Here is a 24,779-nt window from a genome sequence, read left to right as displayed (position 1 = left end):
AAATGTCAAGTAAACTGAGGACCAATTTCATCACCTCTAGAGCTCAATCCTATGTTATTATAGAAAGGGACAATATAAAGATAGAGCTGAGGATATTCATACTCTATTTTTTTTGTTCTAAGTTACTAGTTAAATTATTATATCCTCATTTTCCATTCCACTCATCGTCACAACTAACCCAGCCTTCCACTGTTTACTAATGCCTATGAATTGTATCACATAAAAGTCATCTAACCCTAGAACTTTTACTACTGCGCTGTAATCAATAACACTTTTGCACAATGAATCTCAGTAACGGGTTTAATCGAGTATGATTCATTACATTTTGTCGCCCTAAACCAGAATTAATTCATTCCATTTAATCACTGCACGTGAGATTGTAATTGCTGCAGTCAGACGTGAGAGATGTTTCCTAGTGTGGTATTTAGAAGTTCCTAAATGCTGTAAGCCTGTTCCACATTTTCTCAGCGGGAATACTGAGCTTGTTGATGTCTGGAGGATTCTTGATGAGCAGGAAAGAGCCTCCCAAAAGTACTCCTGTAGCACTGAAGAATAGGCCACGATTTATCACCTGCAACAGAAAAACAAAAGAGATCTTTTTTTTTTTTTATCAGTAGACAATAATTACATTTTCAATCCCATGATGGATGTTTGATGAAACATTGAACAGTGCATTGTCTTTAGAACATTCCAATGAAATATATTTCTTTTTTAAAAATACATTAAATAAAAATGTCAGTGCTAATTCGTTCAGCTATCACTACCAAGTGTTTTATAAGTTTAAATAATAAACAAAGATAACTTCTAGTGACACTGTAGCTGTAGCTGGAACAGTAAATATTTCCCTTGGGATAAAAAAAATACAAGGACAGAAATATCCCTCAATTCATCAGTGGTGAAGGTCAGTTTAAATGCATCTTTTGTGCTCCATTTGCTAGAAATGTTATGTAAAATAAAAATGTCCCAATATATGTATATATTACATGGTTTTTTTGTATACTTTTCGCATGAGAGACAACACACTCTGAGCTTCAATGATAAGTGAAAATTGATAAGGATTCCTTAAATTTAAAGGCTTACTTTGTCTTGCCATTGCCAGCGTTTCACAGCATCATGGTATCGTGTTCTTGTGAATGTGACCTGATGGAGGACGGATGAAATTTAAAATGATTATTTGGCTTTTTAGTAACAATTGGCTCAAAGGATAAAAGTGGACTTGCCATTGTGTAAAGTGGGATTATTGTCTTTGGCATGAGAAAATGGAGGATGTTGTCGACATGCTTTCGAAAAAGGAACCATTTAGAGTTGACATGTGCACGCATCTTGAAGGAGGGGAAAAAAAGAACAGGTCAATTATATAAAAAGTGAAATTCTAGACATTGTTAAACTGGATTGGACATTTTGCACTGTCAAAGGAAGCTAATGTGTTTATTTTAAACTGCGAATTGAAGAAAGAGTTTTGGTCTTTGTTCATGATTTTCCATCATCTTCCTATGGGGGAAGTAATCACTATTCATCTTCATTTTAATTTTAGATCATTTGCAACCTGTCTGCAAAATATGCATTACGTAAATTAGCATATAGAGTCATTAAATTCATTTCAGTTATTTGGATTCACTTTAGCACCATATGCTGTTTACGAAGATGGAAACATGATATATTATACACAATATTCCTTTGGATGGAATCTATTGATTCTCTGTATGCTTCGAGAAATCTTGAACATATAATATAGAGAGGCAAAAACAATGTCATTGAAGATTTAAAAAATAAAAAGATTATTGAAAAAAAACACATACAATAAACGTTACATTACTTCAATGTAGTTGTACATAGCCAGGTCTGCAATTGCATGGTCATCTGGAACTCGCACTTTGGTATACTCTGGCAGGACGGCACCTGTGTTGTACAAAACAGTAGTCAAACTATTGATTGGAACTGATAACACTATTGTTCATACCAGGAGCACTTACTGAAATCTTCATTAAACTGTTGCATTATTTCATCAAACACTTTGCAATCCTCGAACCCCTACAAAGCAAACCCAACGAACTTTTTAAAAAATTATCATTTTGTCTTTTAAGTGCTACTTACAGCATTCATTCCCTGTCCATAGAAAGGAACCACCGCATGCGCCGCATCACCCATAAGGACACATTTGTCACCAATGTGATATGGGGAGCACTTGATAGACACCATGGCCTGGGCAGGCAATCGAAAATAATCTCTTTTAAGAGCATCACTAAGGAATATAAATAGGAAGAAAATTGGATTTTAGACCTTTTGTGTCTATTTAAACAGCTGCATACATTGGCTTGGCTTTTTACTACCTCGTCATCTCATTTGACTAAGACAATGTAACTGTTTGCAGAGTAAGATAGGCATAGAGAAAAGCACATATTCAGTTGTTTGCTCCTGACGCTCTAAATGAAGCAATAGCTGCGAGAAAGCCTGGAGCATTGGTAAATCTCATGTTATGTGCTCCCCGTCTATCAGCCACAACACACGCTTCACCTTCAATTAAAACCAGCATGTAAAAGCCAGAATTCAATTTCACACTTCGCATACTGTGCATGTCTGGATAAGAGTTGATGAGATGGGAAATATTCTCAGTGTGGCATAGTTAAGTAAGATGGAAATAAACAATGGAAAAGGAAGCAGAAATCAACAGTGTCAGAAAGGTAGAGGTGAGGAAGTCACTTACATTCCTATTAATGGTATGCTGTCAGGAAAGTATTTTTGGAAAAACTCAATGACTTCATCGCCTGAGGTGATCTTCTCAAACTCTTCAAAGGGCATGAAGAGAGTGCAGGTAAAAGTCTTATCCTATAACGAGTACAAGAAAATCATATGGATTTCATATCTTTTTTATTCAGGGATGTTTGGGAGTAGTATTTCTCTCATGTATGCACAGAAAACATACGTATACCTATCCAACTTACTGCCATTCTGCCGTACCACATTATTTACAACTGTTTTGTTGTCAATGCTCTACTTTGACTGTAACTTCAGCTATATTAAATACTGCATTACTAAGCAGCACCCCATGGGAATCAATGTTTTCAAATGTGTTCCTTATAAAATTAGATGATTATAACAAAAGTAAACGAACTGATGAAGATGGATGATCTGGAAGTGGTCAGTGTCTATGTAGTGTCTTCAATTTTGAAGGTGGAGGGGAAAAAAACCTTGGTAAAACTGTAGAAAGAAGCTTTTTCTTTAAAGCATTCATGCTTTTAAAATCAATGGGACATGTGGGATGTACAGTAGTATAGAAGTAATTCCATCTGACCTTGTTCACAAACAGAGTAAGTGCTCAGTTTGTTCCCTTGAATGATACATTTGGTATTTAAAACAGGTAATTCTGTTTTCTATTCAAACGAGGCTTTGACAGATATTTTACCTTGAATTTGAGTCGGAATAAAGAGTCGGTTGTTGATTCAGCCATGTAGAAAAATCATTTCAGAATTAGAAAGTACAAAGAAAGGTTTCATGGAAATGGTGACTAACTGTGAATCACACGTTTAAGACATGTCATAGAGCAAGACTCCTTATTTGCAACTCTGGAATGATTGGCAAATTATGTTAAGTTAATTAACCACTAAAGGTCAATCAACACTTGATTCTGATAATGACGTGTTAGGAAATAATGTGTGCTGATGACATTTCGAATCATGCATGCACATTGAGAAGAATAACATTAATTGTACTGACCAAGTTGGGGAGTGCAATCATCATGAACTTGTTCCGGGGCCAGATGTGGAGATAATTGGCCTTCATGGCAAACTAAGATCAGAAAATGAGCTTGGGTGAAGACATTAATGCCTGAAAAGGGGGATTATTTCACTAAAAGCCAGACTGACCTCTCCATTGACAGGTGGCATGGTGAGCTCCATGTAGCCATGAGGGATGTAAGTCTGACTGTAGTTAAAGCGGCTTTGACGAAGGAATTGCTTGCGAACAGCTGAAAAGGCTCCGTCACAACCCACAATCAGGTCTGCTTCTATATGTTCTGTGGAGCCATCTGGCCTGAAGTGCAAAGAGAAATCATTTAAATACTCAAAACACATACACATCAGTCACTCTGTACATTACTGATTGTGCCCTGTCCTAGTGATTGCCTTTTCATTTCCCCTATGATCCACTTGTGTGTTGAACAATCGGCTTACTCTCATGTCACCCAACTGCCATGTTTCGTAACCCCCCTGTCTGTCTATATGACATGATAGTTTGTTTGCTTGTTTGCTTGTTTGTTGTTGTCCTTGCAGATCATCATCTATGTTCAATGTGATTTCCGTGTTCTGTGTTCCCAGTACTTGCAAGATTCTTTTAATCGTGATTTTGAAATATTACAGTCTTCTGTTATTGAGAACAAGTTTGTTATATACATGCTTTAGTAGTTCATAAAAGCACTGGATCCATCCATTTTTTTGGGAAATATCAGATGAATTTGTCGTATTATTTATCAGGAGTCATTTGCGACTTGCAACTCACCCGTAAATATTGTCTCCCCATTGTCAATGGATAACATAAATGTTCACTCCAATTGTAGGTGAGTGAGGCCTGCAATTCATTGATATTGTCCTGGGTTCTTTTTTGTTGTAGTTATTATTTTTGTTCTCCTAAACAAGTCGTCATGTTGCCATTGGCATCAAATATAAATAGAACCCACTTCTAGTGGGTTGTCCCGTTGCTGGGATACAGAACTACGTATCCCGAATAGTGCATCAGATCTGCCCTGTGCCCTAAGCTAATGCAAGTCGATGAACTGCACTTCATAAAGTGCATAAATGTTATGCCTCTCAGTCACCCTTCCATATCCACTCTAACACATTATTTGAGGTACAGATATGCTGGTATTTGATGATCTGAAAAACTGATAATATCTGATTGGTTCAATTCATTATTATCAATCTCAATGTTTTAAAAATTACATTTACAAAAATAGTACTTTCTTTAAAAACATTAAAACAATTACATTTTAGTATTGAAACATTACCCATCAAATAGGCTGACAATGTCAGAATCTGAAAGTGAACCATTTGGATTATACCCCAGAAAAGTGATGTTAATGTTCCGGTGCTCAGTTCATATATTTGCTTACATGCAAAAGCTTATTAAAATGCATTCGGTTGTGGCTCATTCAACTTACTACACTATAGGCCAACAAATCAGACCATGAAAATTAGAACACCGCAGGGTGGAATGTGATGCATTTAATACGAAAAGCAGTTTGATTCAATTAAACATTTTTCACTGATGCTCACACTAAGTCCCTTGTGTAACACAACCTTGGGGTGTTTCATTGCAATTGCCAAATTAGAAAAAAGCATAAAGTCAACCATGCTTCAAGACTGCTGCATAATTAGCACACTATGTTTCAGGCCACATTCATTTGCATAAAGGTACAAAAAACATGATCAATAAGTCCACAGCTAAAAAAATAAGGAAAAAAACAATTTAAATGAGATTCATGACATTAGCCAAAGTGGTGCTACTTGTGTGGTCACTAATTTAAAATTCGGGGTACCGTAATTTAATGTATTTAGGTCGTAAATGGTTTGCATATGATTGTATTCTGTTTTAATCATTTCATGGAATTAGCACGTGTGTGCACATCTGGTCCCATTCTTTTAAACACGTGTTCAGTGATATAAAGATTTACCTGCTAAAGGTCATTTGCCCTGTTTCAGCACTCAAGTCCTGTAGTTTGTAGTCAAAGTTCAACTTTGTGTTTGCATATGTCTCAGCCTCTGTTGGAGTAATTTCAACTTGTTATGAAACAATCAAACAAATAATAAAAATTAAAAAATAATGATACCATTTTATACAATAAGTTTTTGGGTGAAATATAACACTTAATTTCCAAAATACATTTGTCACATGTACACAATGTTTTGCCAGGAAACATATTTAATTTATTGTCACATTTAATTGAAACTTGCACCATCCTTAAGTGGTTGTTATGGCTGTAGATTTGTCACATTCTTGGTGTATTAAGTCATTTCAAAAGAACTATAGAAAGCCTACCTGTTAGTAACTCTTTGTTCAGATTGGCTCGATCGACTGACAGGATGTACTGTGGTGAAAATGATGATAATCCAGCATTATTCAAAGACGAAATTTAATTCTATACAAATTAATATATGCCAACAACATCATTGACCAATTTTATTACCATCTTGAAAAATAATAATTAATAACTATTATATAAATGAAGCAGATCATATAATAAATTGAAAGAATAGCTATATCCCTCTAGTGTAAATTACCTGGCCTTTTTTTCCATATGGAATTGCAGATTGAGCACCATTTAAAGAATGGATCATTCTTGCATGCATGGGGATCCCCTGAGAAACAACCTTAAAGAAAAAAAATGGAAAGTAACACAAGATAGCACTACATAAATATTGCAATATCAAATGTTATATTTTCCTAGAATTACTGATTTACACGTTCTTGCTCCTTAGTGTAGAGAAACAAATATACTGTATCATATATATGTATAATCTTCATGGTAGGATATGGGATATTAAGCCAGTATTTGTTTTAAGGTCAATGTTGTGTAGTTAACTTGGCAGGATTAAAACTCCTGGGGGTGGGTTGCAAAATGTTGTACCTTCCCCTATTATTTTTGGTTGAAAAGGTCAAATATAGAATACTAACAGTTTCTAATGTTAGTATGCTGGAGTTTACAGGGACAACATTAAGATATAAAAAAAACACCTTTATTTCAATATAAGATATAATGTGCATTGTTTAAATAGGTACAAGGGAAGTCTTGTACAGCATATTAAAGATTCAAACAGGTTTGGGAAGTCTTGTCCTATAGCAATATGGTATCTCAACAAACCTTCTCCTCCATTCCAACATGCTTGAGAGATTGACGGCCTCTGTGTGATAAAGCCAGGTTGATACTTCTCCCTTTGACAATTTTGGCTTTACGTATATCTGGCCAAGACAGCAGACAGAGGCTGTATTATCACCTATATTTTGCATTATCAGATGAGAATCAAGTGGAATTCCAATATCTACTATACCATTGCGAGTTTCATACACATGGACATCAAATCCTCTTTTGGCGAAGAAGCAGGCATTCAATGCACCAACCTAAAACAAAATTAAAAATGTTAATGCTCATCTCTAACAAACCTGGAAAGACTTGAAAAGGAAAGATTTCCAGGCTTTTGTATGTTTTTATGTGTCATTTTTGTAAGATGATTCAATATTCAAAACAGGGTTGAAGTGCAACGTGGCATTAAAAGATTGCTCTGGGAATACTACCATCATAAAGGTCAAGAAAAAATATGGGGTATTTATTATGACTCATGTCTTACCAGTCCACCGCCCACCACTGCCACAACTTTTCCCTTCTTCGGACTATCACTTGTGTTCTCCATTCCTGCTTTGGTGGTCTCTCAGTCAATCAGGTGGTCTGTCTTCTTCAGAGTAACAAAGCTGAGCATTAGGTCAATCTTTAAAAGAGGAGGAGCAAAGTGAATGCCATCAATGTGTGCCTTTCGAAAGTAAACACAACTTTGCGTGTCCTTTACTATAGTGTTGCTCCTTGTACCCAATTGATGTTTTAGTGGTGTTTGCACATTGCTTGTGTGTTATAAAGGAGCCCCCCCCCCTACTGAAAAATGACATAACCTTGTTTCTGTAATATGCATAACTGGAGTCTCTTCAGTATGCCATCATAATCATCTTCTGGAAACTTTTCCCAAAATTATTATAATAGCCATAACAGGTTACACCAGCCCTAAACCAGTGTTGAATGGTTGTTAAAGGTTTCAGTTTTTTTGTAAGTATTGTACATACTTATAAATCAAAAATTTAATTTAAAAAATGAATTAAAAAGAGAAAAAACAACACCATTATATGCTATAACAACAGTCCAGGGCCTAAAATTATGAGGAAAAAAATGACTAGATCCCTTTGTTGAGGATGGAGGTTTGTCTCCATCTAGTGGTAGTATGTATGTTTGTCGACGTCACTTTTACTCTTGTTTTATTTTGACAAATATATATTATAGTGTTAGGGTTAGAGTTAGTGTTAGGGTTAGAGATAGAGTTAGTGTTAGATTTCGGCGCAGGGGTTGCCAAGATCTGTCCCCTATAGACTTTATCAAGTCTTTTTCCACGTCTCCCTGCACCAACACACCATTGTCCAACAATCGGGATCATTTGAAGCTTATGGACAGTTTGCTGGTGAGTTGCTCATTTGATTGAGGTGTTGTAGAGGATGAAGATATGGAAAACAGACAGGACTTGGCCATCCCTTTAACTCGATCCGTCTATTCATGTCGACGCACAGGTTTTTTAATTGATACACGAGTTAGAAAGAACGTTTTACTGACGATCATAATTTCTCACATGTTATGCAAGGTGATACTTACAATGCCAGTTATATTTAACTGTCGCAATGTCAACGGTTCACAGATCTGACATGTTTCATCAGTTTTTCTTGTGAAAAATAACAACCACGCCTGGATCGACTGCTTTGGACTGGATCAAGATGGAGGTCTGAACGGCACAGTTTGTTGTCCATGGGTACAAAGTATGTTTAAGTGTATCAACCGATCAGCACAGTGTACAAGATATTTTCACGCATCGGGAAGCAACTTCCATCTCAACAAAGGAACAAAGTAAGTGGAGACCGAAGATCTTTCCCATTAGAAGAAGTAAATGAGATTTTATCATGCCTTCTCCGGTTAGCTAGCCACTGAATCAATACAAGAAGGCACCGGTCGGGGCCGATAAGCCGGATGCATGACCTCAGTTTTCCACCTTTAAACATGAGTCCTTTTTATATTGTCTTGATACATCGGTATATTTGAAATATACCAAGTCATCTGTGTAATTTAAGTGTGTTTCATATAAGAGTACAACCCAGATCGATTGGCATTTAACCAATTTCTTCATGTTTTTTTGGTCCAACCTTCATTGTTGATGAGTCAGGTTACACCACAGTGGGTGTATCCCCATCCTACTATTATTGCCAAGTGCTGTGATTCATAAAGAGTTATTGAATTTCCTCATAATTTCTCTTCTGGTGGATTAGATCATTGTTGATTGCCTGAAGATTCAGTTTTAATCAAAGTTCAGTTCAGTCAATGCTATTGTATTTCATATGGCAGCATCATTGCCTCAATTAGAGCAGGGGGAAAAACAGATTTATACATACTACATTCCTGAAACTATGTGTTGATTCTGTGCTTGTGGTGATCTTTTTTATAGGCTGGTGTCATCATCTCCACTCAGAATGATGGACCCAGCTCTAAAGAGTGTGGTCGCAGACATAATTCGCTCTCCTGAAGACAAGCGAGTATACAGAGGCCTTGAGTTTAATAATGGATTGAAAGCTATGCTGATCAGTGACCCAACGACAGATAAATCATCTGCTGCTTTAGATGTACATATTGGTAAGAATAGTACTGTGCATTATAACCATTATTTTGTGCATTTAAACCTGCATTCATCTGTCTGCAATATTTTTTTTAAATATGTATTCTTCTAGGATGAAAAATTGGACGGACACATTATTTTAAATGTACTTTTTATGTTGTAGTTGTGTGCATCACTAATGGATGCATACAAATAAGTTCAACTAATTCCATCAACCGTCCATTTGAATTAAAAATCAATGCAAGGCAATTATTTAACCTTTTTAATTTTCAGGCTCATTATCCGACCCGGTGAACATTGCCGGCTTGGCGCACTTTTGCGAGCACATGCTCTTCCTGGGAACAAAGAAATACCCTAAAGAGAACGAATACAGCCAGTTCTTGAGTGAGCACGCTGGCAGTTCCAATGCCTTCACAAGTGGGGAGCACACAAACTATTATTTCGATGTGTCTCATGAGCATTTGGAAGGAGCCTTGGATAGGTAATGGACCATTTTAATGTATTTTTCACATAATAGCTGTAATGCTTTGGGAAAAAAACACTAAGTCATATGGGGGATATTGCATTACCTTCTTTATAAATGAGGAGTATTTGAGCTGGCACCTGTTTGCAGAATAGACTAATTCCTTTCCACTGCTGGTCTGTAGCACGGACCATCTGGAAGAGTAATTTTCTGTAGGCTACAGTTGAGCTTTTAATATTAATGATGCTCACCATGTGTCAAATGTGTTACTGATTAATCTTTGTGGTTGAAAATTTGCATTTCAAATTTATTGTTGTTGTCTTTGTGTTAGAACGGCATCATTATAGGTAACAATCTCATCCGTTTCTATGATGTAAATTTTAGATTTGCACAGTTTTTTCTCTGCCCACTATTTGACGAGAGCTGTAAAGACCGCGAGGTGAATGCTGTGGACTCTGAGCATGACAAAAACCTGATGAATGATGCTTGGAGGCTCTTTCAACTGGAGAAGGCAACTGGCAACCCAAAGCACCCATTCAGTAAATTTGGAACAGGTAGCTCTTGATGAATTGACTTCACATACTCTATTGTTACTTGAAAGAATTTTCCCGAGTGCAACTTGTTTTCATACTAACAGCACTTTCAAAATGACAATAGAAACACATGAACTCCTAGTTTTCTAAGACTTATATATATTATTTTTGCATGAACACTTTGGATAGTTAAGGCTTGGTATTTTTTCAAAACCATTTTCTCCATCAGTTACATTTTTAGTATATAGTTATAACTTCTTCAGCATATCTTCTCTTTTTTGTGGCTCCTTTATTATATTTCGTAATAAACACTTGGTGGCAGTCTTGTACTACAGGGAAGAAAGTTAGCTACTGAATCTTTTGTAAATGAGATCTTCAACTGTAGGCATTTTGATAGTTACAATTTCATAATTAAATATTTGGTCTATTCTTTCACTCATACAGAATCTAAAAAAAAATCTTCAAATCTGACAAACTAAAATCCTAAAAATATGCATGTTCAGATATTAGACCTATCACATTTGTCAACTGACCTGAAAGAACATTGTACATTTCTGTTATTGGAAAACATGTTGTTGAAAAACATGGTACTCCAATTTTGTTGTTGTTGTAGGTAACAAGTTGACCCTCGAGACAAGGCCATCTAAGGACGGAATTAATGTACGCCAGGAGCTCCTTCAGTTCCACTCTGCATATTACTCCTCTAATTTAATGGGTCTCTGTGTTTTGGGAAGAGGTAAGAAGAGGGTGAATGGAAAAAGAGAGAGGTGTTCACGTGATTGACAGCACTATTACTGTTTAACACAAGAAGCCTAAAATATTTGTGTGAAAAAGCGATTAATTTGCTCTTTTACGTCAAAACAGAAATTCGTCTCCGTAATAAAAGTTCCTCTCTGGAATAGTTTTGTCAGAAATAACTGTGTTGTTTTGTCATACATTTTTTATATCCACAGAATCCTTAGATGATCTGACCTCTATGGTGGTCAAGTTATTTGGAGAAGTGGAGAATAAAAATGTACCTGTCCCGGAATTTCCTGAACACCCTTTTCAGGATGAACATCTGAAGGTAAGCTTTTCATCTTGACCTTGTGTTATTTTTGTTGTTATTGTTGTTTATTTCCAGGTAACATTTGACTAAGATTATTTTCATGTTTATTCTTCCAGCAATTCTACAAAGTGGTGCCCATAAAAGACATAAGGAATCTGTATGTAACATTCCCCATCCCGGACTTGCAGAAATACTATAAGTCAAATCCAGGACATTATCTGGGACATCTCATCGGCCATGAAGGACCTGGAAGTTTGTTATCAGAATTGAAATCTAAAGGTAGGGTTGTGTAGTAACTGTACTCACATAGGGATGAAGTTTAAAATGACTGTCAAAGCTTTTCCATAGAAAATGATGTATAACTTTCCTAAAATTGGTATTCTGTTAAGGTTGGGTCAATACTCTTGTTGGAGGTCAAAAGGAGGGTGCCAAAGGATTCATGTTCTTCATTATCAATGTGGATTTGACGGAAGAAGGTCTTTGTAAGTAGTGCTTTGTGTTTGTTTAGCTGTGGAGGGATTTCTAGAATAAATAAAAACGTCAATAAACCTCTGCCTGTACGTGTCGCCAACAGTGCATGTCGAGGACATAATCTTCCACATGTTCCAATATATCCAGAAACTGCGCACAGAAGGACCTCAGGAATGGGTGTTTCAGGAATGCAAGGTAGCTACAGTGCTTGATTCATTGTATGTATTATATTTGGGGAAATAAAGCAAGTCATTGCTATTTTAGGTATTTTCTTCTGGCTATAAAACATGAACATGAATAGCTATGACTCCGATTCTGTCTGTCTCTGTAGGATTTAAACAAGGTAGCTTTCCGGTTCAAAGACAAGGAGCGACCTCGTGGTTATACCTCCAAAGTATCTGGTCTACTACACGTAAGTTCTAGTTATGCCTTCCATTAAGTTTTATTAGAGTATTAGAGTTTGTGGATATTGCCCTGACAGTTAGTCACCAGCCCTCTAATGCCCACGTTTCACTTACATTTTCTCGCAGTATTTTCCACTAAATGAGGTTCTAGCAGCAGAATACCTTTTGGAAGACTTCAGGCCAGACTTGATTGAGATGGTGCTGGATAAACTGAGACCAGAATATGTCAGGTGGGTATAAGAATCTTAAGAATCAAATCATTTCAAAAGGAAACTTCTGTCCTCTGCAAATTAATAGTGCTTCTTTCTCTGCATGACTGTGATGGTGTTTCATGTTGCATATCAGTAATAAAATATATCATTCCAGAGTTGTTTTAGTGTCAAAGTCATTTGATGGGCAAACGGACAAAGCAGAAGAATGGTATGGCACGCAGTACAAACAGGAGGGCATATCCGATGAGTCCATTAAGGTGAATTTACCATTCTGATCAGATTAGTCTCTGATTTTTTTTTTCTTCTGGCAATAAATACTTTCGATAAATGACATCAGAGTTAAGTCAAGCATGTTTTTCAGAAATGGGCCAGTGCGGACCTCAACGGCAAGTTTAAGTTACCAATAAAAAATGAGTTCATCCCTACCAGCTTTGAAATTTACCCTCTTGAGAAAGACTCCCCTTCTGTCCCTGCTTTAATCAAGGCAAGTGTGTTTGACACAAAAGTAGTGCCACTGTTAATTGCATTAGAATCTGATGTGTTATTCTGTTCACTGTGATCATGGTGCATCAAACAAATTAAATCCAGGCTCACTTTTGTGGCTTTTTTTTAGGACACAGCAATGAGCAAAGTGTGGTTCAAGCAGGATGACAAATTTTTCCTTCCTAAAGCGTGTCTGAACTTCGAGTTCTTCAGGTATGTAAATATTTGGTCACAAATGGAAAATTAAATATATTATTATTGCGATTTACAATTAGTGTCATAAAAGAAGCTACTTTCTGTACTTATTTTCAGTTTCCATAACTTGAGTGGGAGACTATTGTACCCATGGCTAAACAAATATGCAAAAATAGTTGGTTTCAGTTTAAGTTAAATTTTTGAATTTGAAACATAGCATTAAATATATCCCAAACCATTTTATTTAACATTAGTATAAGATCAATTTCATTTTAACTTTACTTTTATCGGTACTATTATATGGATGATACTTTTCAATAGATGAATGAATGAAATAAGTATACTTTACATGCAATCATCATTTTTAGTTATTTTTTCTTCCTATGCCAAAACAAAAATCAAATTTACTCAATGCACTTTTTCTTTGACCACTGCTATTTCTCTACAGCCCATTTGCATATGTGGACCCATTACATTGTAACATGGCTTACTTATACTTGGAGCTCCTAAAGGACTCCCTCAACGAGTATGCATATGCAGCCGAGCTAGCTGGTTTGAACTATGACCTTCAAAATACCGTCTATGGGATGTATGTAAGTATTGTGATGCCCTCGTTATATTCTGCATTGTTTGGAAAAACATACTAATCCCTCTGTGTTGACATTGATCATCATTAGCACTTTCTCTTTAAAATCAATGGTGGTCTCTCCTTGGGGGCAACACATTGAATCTGTGAGTTGTAACAATTAGTTGGAGTGTAGCCAACTGGCAATTTGTCAAGGTTAGTAACCTTGCTGGAGTTGACTGTGATTAGTGTGATTGCTAAATCATGAAGTATTGATGACTCCAGTAATAAAGTGACTTTGAGTCGCTGACTCCAGATCCAATATTCTTGCACAGGCCGAGAGACAACCATCACAATGTTGAATGACTAAAATTATTTGACGTTCACTTGACCATGCCCTGAAACTGTCTGCTCTTTGTTGCTTCTCCAGCTCTCTGTTAAAGGTTACAATGACAAGCAAGACATTCTGTTGAAAAAGATCATCGAGAAGATGACCACATTTGAGATCGATGAGAAGCGTTTTGACATCATCAAGGAAGCGGTATATACATTTGTTTTTTAATTTTTTTGGTGATCATTGTGTCTTTCCACAGACAATTTGACATTATTTCAAATACCTCTGTAAACCCCCACTCCCTTGTTTTTGGCAGTATATGAGGTCTTTGAATAACTTCAGAGCAGAACAGCCACACCAGCATGCCATGTACTACCTCCGTCTACTCATGACTGAAGTTGCATGGACTAAAGATGAGCTCAGAGATGCGTTAGAGGGTGAGATGCGTTTTATATGCAGTGGTGGCTCATTTTGTGAGTCATACATTTCCGGTTATATAAACTGGGAGGACGGGGTATGAATACCAGCCTCTCCCAGTCAAAATGGATCAGAGGCCTAGCGTCACCCATGAGTGCGTTAACACACCATATTTGAATTCTAGTCATTTTTCTAGGACCTGTTCTTCAGTGGCCCCAAAGTACGTCATTTCATTGTGTGCTTTTTTTTTTATCTCCTAGCAATCTGTGATCTGTATTTCAGATGTAACTCTCCTGCGCCTCAAGGCGTTCATACCTCAGCTGTTGTCACGGTTACATATTGAAGCCCTTCTCCATGGCAACATCACCAAGGAGGTCCGTTGGTGTTCTGCTATTTCCAAATGGTTTATAATTACAATTCTTCACCGGCTAAACTATATTCTTACCCACTCTCCTCTATCACACATTTAGTCTGCCCTTGGCATGATCCAAATGGTGGAAGACACTCTGATTGAGCACGCACGCACAAAGCCTCTCCTACCAAGCCAACTGATCCGATACAGAGAGGTGCAGGTTCCAGACGGTAGGTCGCGTACTCAATCACACTCCAGTCAACCACTTGTAATCAAACCCCTGCATGTTTCCACAGCAACCAAACAGAGGGGGCCTCAGCTTCTATGCATGCTTGGTCATTGTTAATCGTCTTCTTTAAAAAAAATGCTTCAGTTAATTGTAACATCTTTGATTTTCACAAAATGTGCATACGCCGTATGTATGGTATATATGTGTATGTATGTACTGTTTCTTACCCCCAAGGAAACTAGTAAGTACTAGTACTTTAATGTTAACCAATCGATAGGTGGCTAAAAATAAATTAGATCGGCCCCGATCAGTTTTTGTAGCTTTAGATAAAAAGGCCTTTCCAAACTAATCTAATGCCTCAAAACATCTGTAAAACTTTTGTACATTTAGGACCGAAGTAAAGGAGTGGCGTGCCTCTTAAGTGCACGAGCGAAACTATATACCATAGCTTGATCAGTCTCCTTCACACACTGAAGTTGAGCTCAGAAGGAGCCAGGTTACCCAGTATGTTGCCACACATTTGAAAGAGAGAGGAAGAGAGAAAGAGAAAGTAATAGCATCAGATAAAAAAAAAACTTTAAGAGTATACTTTGGAACCATCAGCAACAAGGCAGCTAGGCACACCTTGTCAAGACTTCTCCCCCCCCCCCCATTTGAACTCTTAATTCATTTTAGGCCTCCTTCCAGTAGCAAGCCCTTTGAGTCTGAAGCAGTAGAACACCTTGACACGACTAAACCTAAGCATGAAATATGTGGCCTTGGCATTCTGCCAACTAGGAAAAATTCAGCTCTAAAAAGTATGATAAGCATTTACAGTCTCGGTTTAAGGATAGAGGATAGAGGCAAAATATGTGAACCTTGTTGGTTTCCTTGCAGGTGGCTGGTATGTATATCAACAACGAAATGAGGTGCACAACAATTGCGGCATTGAGATTTACTACCAGACCGATATGCAAACCTCCCACGAGAACATGCTGCTGGAGCTCTTCTGTCAGATCATTTCCGAGCCGTGCTTCAACACGTTGAGGACTAAAGAACAGCTGGGTGAGATTCCCTCCGTTAATGGAACGACCACTTTACATTTGAATTTGTACATGTGGCATAGGTTTCGGTATATTGCACCGTGTGAGTTGTAACTCAATTTGTCCTTTGTGCTCTTAAGGCTATATTGTATTCAGCGGACCGAGGCGGTCCAACGGTGTCCAAGGCCTTCGCTTCATTATCCAGTCAGAAAAGGCGCCGCATTACCTGGAGAGCCGTATCGAGGCCTTCCTTTGCACCATGGAGAAATCGGTGGACGAGATGACTGACGAAGCCTTCCAGAAGCATATCCAAGCCTTGGCTATCCGCCGCCTGGACAAGCCCAAAAAGCTGTCTGCTGAGTGCGCCAAGTACTGGGGAGAGATCATCTCCCAACAGTACAATTTTGATCGAGGTGAGCTGCTTTAAAGGTCCTCCTCACCTTACTGCTACATCTGAATCTCAGTCAAATATATTCAAAGGCCCTTTTGATCTGAGGCATTGACTCTTCTTACTTATTAAGTTGAGTGCATTTTTGGATTGTTCTTGTAACCAAGTTGTGCTTGACGAACATTTATTTGAGTCTTTGCGTCTTTTCACAGATAATGTGGAAGTGGCCCATCTTAAGACGTTATCGAAATTTGACATTATGCAATTCTACCGTGTAAGTTGATCAACTATTTTGTGTTTCTGCGCCTACCTAAGAGAGAAGAGATGGGGAGAAAATGATTTAGTATACAATCCATCTAAAAAAAAATCATCAAATACTCTTGTGAACATTTTTTTTAATGTAAAAATAGCATACACTTTATACAAAGTTTCCTGATCCTTATGTGCGCCCACAGGAGCGTCTGACCCTTGATGCTCCGAAACGACACAAGATGTCGGTTCACGTACTATCCAGAGATATGGACACCTGTAAGTATCTACAGTGATGTGAGCCAATTGAAGGATATCACACAGGTGACTTTTGTCTACGTTTAGGTCCACTTGTTGGAGAATTTCCTGCCCAGAATGATGTCAACTTGGCACCTGCACCTTCTCTGCCACAGGTAACTACCCGGTTAATCATTTCAGTTACATTGACAAGGACAGACGTCTCTTGAAATATTTAAAATGGGATTTTGCCATGTTCCACAGCCGTCGTTAGTCCGAGACATGACAGAGTTCAAGAGGAGCCTCCCTCTCTTCCCCCTGGTTCGATCTCACGTCAACTTAATGGCAGCCAAATTGTGAGCGCACCCGATGGGATCTGATTAAACCTGCATGAGTGTGTGTATGCGTGCTTGGTGGAGTACATATGAATGTGCGCGCATGCAAGCAGGATCCACCAGAAAGGAAATGCTTTGAAACAAATGTGCGTGATCGAGAAACACAAGTCACCACAGTGGTGTGACTCAATGTTAGAACCTCATGTTCAAGTGGACAGGAGATGCAACACTTCAAAAAATGATGTCACAGTTCTGTATAAGCTTTTTGTAGAACTAGACACCACCAAACAAATACATTTTTACTCATGCTCATTTTCCATCTTGAGATTGTTTTAGTCCTCCAATGGTTGTTTTTTTTAACTCATTTTATGTTAGAACCCTTTTGATGAGCTTTTGTAAATCAGCTTACCATGAGAAACCTCACCAATAGGAAAAAAAAAATATTTATTTTTTATTTCATCTTAAAATTCTTCTAGACGTAAAATGACATCTCAGGGGTACTACTGACATGCTGTTTCCTTTTGAACTTTCAGTTTTAGATTGAAATGTTTTATCAGTTTGTCACCTGTATTGTGTATTTTTTCCATTTAAATAAATGTGATCAAGAGCAATTTCTTTTCATTTTGACATCCTGTAGGCTGACATGTTTGGAAAAACACACTTAAGAATATTTACAACAAGTGTTTGGAAAAATACATTTATTCAACAGAACATTTACATAGTACTTCAGTGAGACCAAGTGAATGCAGGGAAAAGCTTGATCATAAACGTGCAAGGTTAAATGTCTTTTCACTGGATCAAAAGATCAATTTAGGAACTTTTATTGTGGCCACACCTCACACAAACTTTTGCAAAATCAAACTGTGAAACACCTGCTAAATTTTCAGTTACAGTTGAACTAATAGACATTCCTAGATGTTACAACATTTGTGTCAGTGGTATTTGACAGAAGGCTGAGTGGAAATACAGCGGGTCCCTTTACAACATTCACAGGTGTCCGCAAAGTGACAAACATTTGATTACGTGACAAAAAAAGTTTTCGATCAAAATTGTATATTCACTCCTTTTCTTCTCATGGGAGCAATTTGTCCATGTTGACATCCTTCTGTGTAAAATCCTTAATTTTTTGATTTCTTTTGACGAGCCTCTTAGACAATGAAGGTGAAGGCTGCCAAGGCATGACAACAATATCGTGTAACCAGCTTGAAGAAACAAAGGAAAATTCCTGCCACCTACATAACTTTATGCTTCCTGGTTGTCAAACCTCCGGTTCTTAACATTTTATTTATTTTCCATACATCTCAAACACAGACAAAATAAACACTTTTCAGTAAATTATATAAAACAATCTGTTATAAAACATTTTACCTTATACCACCCTTAAAAGACAAGTGTTTGAGCCTCTCTTTGTTACTGTTCAAGTGTATGCATTCTGGTGCGTTTATCCATTTCCAAAAGTGATGTCTCTGAGGTTATAAATAAATGTTGGCAGGAGTCAGGTAGGAAAGTGACCCTGACGTGACTCCCTCTTTCAGGACAGTCAGGCATCTTCCTGCTCTGGAAAGTTGAGAATTTTGCGATGAGCTTGCCTCATGTACTGCTGCTGTTTAAAGTACACTTTGAACGACCCCTTGATGGCCACAAAGGCGATTCCTCCCTGAGAAGGGAAAGATATTCACATGATCAGAAAAATGTTACCAGATTTGTAGCATTAGAGTTGCAGGATTGCCTACCAGGATAGTCCTCTGCAGGTTGGAGTTGACACTGCTGAACATGAGCTTCCCCACGATAGTGGCGATGGTAGGGAACACCAGCGCGCCACACAGGATGCGAGTGGCTGAGACGTGATCGGCCAAAGGGCTGGCCTCAGCAGGTATGCGTGGGACCGGGCAGCCGATTCCTGCGGTGAACATGGACGCCACGGATAATAAGCTCACATGAGTTCGCAACTGAAAAGGAAAAAAAGCTAACGCTTGTGCGGACCGGGGAAGATGCTGTTGAGGATTTGTAGTTTGTTGGAGTATTTCCTCCAGAGTCGCAAGACGTAATCCTCCCAGCGGATCATTTTGCCGAGGATCAGCATGACGGGGATGGTGGGCAGGCCGATGAGAAGGAAGAGCGGGTCGGCACGCTCCATTACGTCGAGGCCCTCCTTGTGGCCCACTACCTGCACTCAAGACATAACAAACCACCCCATTCCGTCAAGACAAGCATTTCACTCCACGTTTAAAATCTACTCAACCAGAAAGTGCTTTTATATTTTAAACTCAAACTCGCATGGATTCCAATGGTCTGACCTGCATGACGGTGACAGCTCCATAAGTGACGGCGGTCCAGTAAATTGAGCCCACCATGATGCCTGCGGCGGCAAAGGGTCCGGCCTTTGATACGAGTCGGTCGGCCAGGTCCAATACATAGACCACAGGACCTTAAGGAAAGAAAGAGAAAAACACACTGATGGGGCTGGGCGTATTTAAGATGGCGCTCAAAGATCAGTAAAATACCTCCTTTCAAGCAGTCTAAATAACTAATTGGGTCGTATGGAAAGAAAAGAAAAACATGACCTTTTGAGGGTGTTTTTTACATAAACACATTCATCGAAATACATTAATTCCTAAGGATGACATTGATTGTGTTGTATTCAAAAGTAAGAAGGCAAGAGGTGACATCTTGAAGGCTGTTTTTCTGAATTGATGGAATTATATTACTGTCAGGAGACATATTTTGCCAGAAGTAAAGTACCTGAAACTCTTTGCACAGCTGGCGAGCCGTGCCATGAGGTACCAAAACAAAAACATTTGGCTCTTTGGAAAAACTAACATAGTACTTGAGCTCATCAACAGTGCTAGACGTACCAGAGTGACTCTACAATTAGTTTATTTCACCATGACCACGCAGGCATATAAATGATTACAACGCTGAAAATCAGAGCAGAGCTCTTCCTACCATACAAATGAATTTAATGTTATTTGATAAGTTAATTTAAAGGCACTAAAACATAATCATTCAATGCCACCCGTAGTAAGTAAAATTCAGTTCAAGATCCTGCAATGCTTGAGTGCATTTTTGTGGCTTATTTTGATGACAGACGAGGAATGCTTTCTGCTCTACGCCGCATGAGCCTTTCGTAGCCAGAGGAAAAATATGGGTCGCTCCTTAATGATCCGCCGACAGAACGGAGACCCAAGCGTTTCATTACATCCGCTCACAGCCGATTTCGGGAATTAAGATAATTAAAAAGGGGGTCAGCAAACCGATGCTAGATTTGCGTGTGCATGTTTGGCAGACTGTGGAGCAAGCGAGGACACGCTGTCCTCTGAGCCGTGTTGATCTGCTCGCTTTGGCTCTGCAGCAGGTGCCGATGGCAGCGCCGCCGCACAGAAATACGACGACCCACGTCCATGGCCCCTTGCGCCGCACCTCTGTGCCAATAAACAAAGGCTGGGTAAATAGATAAGCTGATAGGTGGCTGTGGGGTTTCTCACAGTGGGGAAAGGAGAGCTCTCCCTTGCTACAACCTCAAACGTGAAAGCTGTCAACAGTGTCAGTAAGCTGTGAAATTGCTCTTTCATGCAGTCAAAAACAGCAATATTAGCATTTGACAAAATTTCACTCTCTGAACAACATGTTATTCAGTACATCAAAGGTTAAAAATGCATACAAATGTTAATGATTCTTGTGCTTTAACACAAGCACTGCACTAAAATAGACATTCCCAGAATATCGTAGTTAATAGTCACTGCAACAGCAATGCGGGTAAACTACTTCAGTCACTGTACTGAAATGCACTCCGAAGTTAAAACTAGTATTGGGTGAAAAAAAAAAATCTTAATGCAATTGATCATTTGCCATGGTCAAAAGTAAACTATTTTATCTACTGTGCTTAATCAAAAGCATGACATCACATTTTATTAATTTAGCATCCCACATGGCACTCCTCTCTGCTCAGTCTTGGCTGAGCTGCCTTATCAGCCTTTTATTACCGCACTTTAACTCATCTCACCACTCTCAAACTCAAAGTACCACCTCACATATCTGTCTGACAGCAGGAAGATTTTCTATTTTGAATCAGCAGGAAATGTGTACATAATTACTAACACAGCCATTTCTAAAGAATGTTGTTCTGAGAAATTCCAGTTTGCATTAAACTAAAATGATACCAACTTCAATGTGCAAGAGCAAAATCTATTTGTAGATATCTACCAAAATAAAACCAATTATTATAGATCTCCAAGTGGTATGTTACCAAAACACCCTGTAATAAAGGACAAAGGAAGAAATCCTTATCGGTCTTAAAGTCTCTTTGCAAATTGCCATCATCACCATTGCTGGTAAATTAGTTAACGACACAATAAACCAACCATGGAATTCATACTTCAACATAACTGCTCATCTGAAATAAGCTCTTTAAACAACTATGTTTGTCAGCGGTGAAATTGGTAGTGCAGTAATTAAGAGTTCCTCAGGGACCTCGGCACCAATTAATTCTGATGATAAACACTTTCATCTTAAAATAGCAAGCGTCCAGCCAAGTGGTAAATATCACATGCGGCAGGGTATGTAGTGGGGTGAAAGAAGTGAGCTGAACCATCGGCTTATAGCACCTGAATGAGTGACAGCACAGCCTTGGTCTCTATAAATATAAATGAAGCTCGCAGGCTTCCGCCAAACAACATTGTCTTGAGGCCGGGTCTCATCTCACATTGCAGCATCTTGCCCTTTGAAGATAAAATTTGAGTAGCCCTGTGGCTGATGGATAATTCAGTGTGCATTATTAGTCTTAGTGCTTTCAGGGTATAAACATTGTCAACGCAGGCTTCTACAATATCCTAGAATCTAATTGTAGGATATTTAGAACCAGACAACTCTATACTAAGCAGATTTTTGGCAAGTTTAGCTTGGGCTGGTGTTTCAAAATAGCTACATCAGCTTAACCAATCAGAATGTCAGACTATCTTTACTACCAAAGAGGCAAAACTGAGAGAAAACTAATACTTCTGCACTTTGTTATCCGGAAACCGGTTTGATCATTCCCTTTTGAATTTTCCCAAATGGTCACTTACCCAGTTTAGGAAAGACAATGAGATATTCTGCATTACACTGTGGACAGGCTACTCGAGCGGTGCTGTTGCCACGCTGCTTCTCATCCACCCAGCGTTGTAGGCAGGCCTGGTGGACCCACTTGGTGGAACCCCGGCAGCGACATGGGCGTACCCACTCTGCTGTGCGATCATCCTCATCTGTTGCGAAGCACACCCAGCAGCTCCTAAAACCAAGGAATGATAGAAAAGTCTGGTAAGGAAAAAACATACTACCCGAAATACATCAAGTAACTTTAAAATGAATCAACTTGCCATAGAAATCAAGCTGAATAATGTCCGTTTATATTCATACTTGGGCAACTGTCTTCACAGCACATCAACATTACCTTTCTTTGAGTTGTCAGTTAGTTAGTTGACAATGTTAAAAGTAAATTTAGGGCTAGTTTAGAGTTCGACAAGGATAAAGGAGAGCTATCTTTCACCTACTTTTGAGATCACTTGAGGTAAGCTACGAATGTCAATAGTAAAAATATTGGAAGAAAAAGGCTGCGAGCGAGACTGGGGAGCTGAAAACATCTCAACAATGCACAGTGGATAGAAGAGAGGGAGGTACAAAACAGTGCTCCAACAGATTCATTAGATCCTATTCAGGTAACCTTGCCCCACAGCAGGATAGGATTTAATAAACCACTGGCTAAATTGACTCCTACAAGTGGAAATTGACACTGTTGCTCAACTTTTGCCTTTACATAGGTGAACCGAACTCTACTTTAATTTTAATTGACAAAGATCTAAAACTACAGCAGCAAGCAATAAAATGTATGACATTGCACCACACAGTTGCACGCTGTCACACCCTTTATTATAACATTGTACTTTGATGACACTGGAAATAGTAATAGCTTAGTTTAGTAGAAATGAAACTGTGGTTGAGGTGACAAGAAGAGAAATGAAGCAGAAAGACACTTAGTAGACACATTATCACGTAAATGTGAATGTTGATGACACTTGCAGTATTTATCACGCCCTAAAGAAAAAAAACCTTGACCACTTAATAGAATGGCTAAGATGATATAGCGATTCGTGGTAGATTTTGAAAGTAGGTCAAGAAAAGGGGCGTGGCAGTCTTATACTTGTCATTGATTATAGTTAAATATCATAAATGTACAAGATCTAGATCTTTTGGCCATCACCCCTTGAAATGTCAATGCTTCAAGATATACATTTGTATTTCCCTTTCCAATTTGGTTATGGAACAAACATTTTGTGCAACAGATGCATACGTAAGATAACTTTACTGTTGCTTACCAAACCAATCCACAATCTACTGGACTAAAACTAAAAGTGAAAGAACGATCGTTGCCTCAATTTAAACACAATTTTAATCGAAACACTGTTGATGTCATCTACCATAGCTCATTAGTTATGATTTGCCAATATTGATCTTTTTATTTTGCACGACATAGTGATGGAACGTTGTTTTTCCATTCGCGTACTAGCGAAGGTACGACTTACCTGTCGAGAATCTGCTGCAAGATCACCGCATCTTCGTCCGCCATTGGCGAGAGCTCTGTGGCGTCGTTTTGGAAGTCGAAAATTAACATAAAAACAAAAATGCGTTAAATCAGAAACTGGTAATGGCGAAACAAGCTACCAAGGCCTTCGTGTTGACGCAAGCCACCAACTACTAAGCTACAACCGAGGACGATCCTACTCATTCGTGGTCATTTCAGGTCATCTATCTCTTCGTCACAGCCTGTGCACAAGCGCAAATATTAAACATGCTTTTTTGGCCGTATTCTAGTGTTCGATCGCTACCATGACGATGTGGACACTTGACTTCAGATCCGATGACAGTCGAACTTCGAGGCAGTGCAACACCGCCATGAGTGACAACGTCATCAAAACAAGGACTTGCCCACGTGAAATCATTTTCCCCGTCGATATGGGAAATGTAGTTTAACAACTCCTCTTTCCCAGCAGGAAAAAAAAACACAAACCTCATTCAGTTGTGCAGCTGCAAAATAAGGTTGCAAACACATTTTCTAAATAATGTATTTTATATGAATAAACATATAAAGCGAATGAACTTGGTCACCCAATGTGATACATTGACCAATTTTAGTTATGATCTGTTGGACATTTACTGCCAAAATAGTCTGTATATCTAAAAAAATAATAATTGCATTATAAGTACGGATCATTTTGTTATCTTAACTCATTAACTGCCATAGCAAAATATTTTAAAATCCCCATCTTTTTCCCCAATTCCGATTCTCTGGAAAAGACGCGATTGGGCCTGATTTTCAAAACACATGCAAAAAAATAAATAAATACCATTTGAAAGGTTTTGAAATGTTACTATGGATGATAAAATGTATCTTATAGGTCTT

General features: G+C 38.3%; 3 protein-coding genes across 5 annotated transcripts; 1 reads left to right on the top strand and 2 right to left on the bottom strand.

The window, feature by feature from the left end:
* Window positions 1–286: 286 nt before the first annotated feature.
* kmo (kynurenine 3-monooxygenase) lies at window positions 287–8,729 on the bottom strand. Of its 2 annotated transcripts, none has more exons than XM_077729171.1 (16): window positions 8,399–8,729; window positions 7,338–7,475; window positions 7,041–7,110; window positions 6,854–6,951; window positions 6,273–6,362; window positions 6,031–6,079; window positions 5,666–5,753; window positions 3,864–4,029; window positions 3,715–3,786; window positions 2,705–2,826; window positions 2,095–2,242; window positions 1,974–2,031; window positions 1,817–1,899; window positions 1,221–1,322; window positions 1,081–1,140; window positions 287–571 (listed from the first exon to the last, which is right to left on the bottom strand). In XM_077729171.1, the coding sequence occupies exons 2-16, from the start codon at window positions 7,398–7,400 to the stop codon at window positions 425–427; spliced, it is 1,416 nt and encodes a 471-aa protein (XP_077585297.1). In that variant the 5' UTR covers window positions 7,401–7,475; window positions 8,399–8,729; the 3' UTR covers window positions 287–424. The 2 variants fall into 2 exon arrangements, with proteins under 2 accessions (XP_077585297.1, XP_077585298.1); XM_077729172.1 differs by having other exon boundaries at window positions 7,338–7,442.
* ide (insulin-degrading enzyme) lies at window positions 8,066–17,955 on the top strand. Of its 2 annotated transcripts, none has more exons than XM_077729170.1 (26): window positions 8,066–8,210; window positions 8,442–8,647; window positions 9,240–9,424; window positions 9,681–9,888; window positions 10,255–10,424; window positions 11,017–11,139; window positions 11,357–11,469; window positions 11,568–11,730; window positions 11,841–11,933; window positions 12,026–12,117; window positions 12,254–12,334; window positions 12,453–12,556; window positions 12,693–12,795; window positions 12,900–13,022; window positions 13,152–13,234; window positions 13,665–13,809; window positions 14,212–14,322; window positions 14,432–14,552; window positions 14,815–14,906; window positions 15,003–15,114; window positions 15,990–16,157; window positions 16,276–16,548; window positions 16,736–16,797; window positions 16,979–17,051; window positions 17,118–17,185; window positions 17,274–17,955. In XM_077729170.1, the coding sequence occupies exons 2-26, from the start codon at window positions 8,562–8,564 to the stop codon at window positions 17,367–17,369; spliced, it is 3,048 nt and encodes a 1,015-aa protein (XP_077585296.1). In that variant the 5' UTR covers window positions 8,066–8,210; window positions 8,442–8,561; the 3' UTR covers window positions 17,370–17,955. The 2 variants fall into 2 exon arrangements, with proteins under 2 accessions (XP_077585296.1, XP_077585295.1); XM_077729169.1 differs by lacking the exon at window positions 8,066–8,210 and adding an exon at window positions 8,257–8,387 and having other exon boundaries at window positions 8,461–8,647.
* Window positions 17,956–18,025: 70 nt separating this feature from the next.
* marchf5 (membrane-associated ring finger (C3HC4) 5) lies at window positions 18,026–24,302 on the bottom strand. Its single transcript, XM_077729174.1, has 6 exons — window positions 23,902–24,302; window positions 22,408–22,610; window positions 19,642–19,772; window positions 19,328–19,511; window positions 19,078–19,244; window positions 18,026–19,001 (listed from the first exon to the last, which is right to left on the bottom strand). Exons 1-6 carry the CDS (start codon window positions 23,988–23,990, stop codon window positions 18,885–18,887), a joined length of 891 nt encoding a protein of 296 aa, XP_077585300.1. The 5' UTR covers window positions 23,991–24,302; the 3' UTR covers window positions 18,026–18,884.
* Between the last annotated feature and the right edge of the window lie 477 nt (window positions 24,303–24,779).

This window comes from Stigmatopora nigra, chromosome 12 (assembly GCF_051989575.1).
Source record: "Stigmatopora nigra isolate UIUO_SnigA chromosome 12, RoL_Snig_1.1, whole genome shotgun sequence".
Classification (NCBI taxonomy): domain Eukaryota; kingdom Metazoa; phylum Chordata; class Actinopteri; order Syngnathiformes; family Syngnathidae; genus Stigmatopora; species Stigmatopora nigra.
Note: the sequence above shows the minus strand (reverse complement) of the source record. Positions and strands in the feature narration are given on the sequence as shown.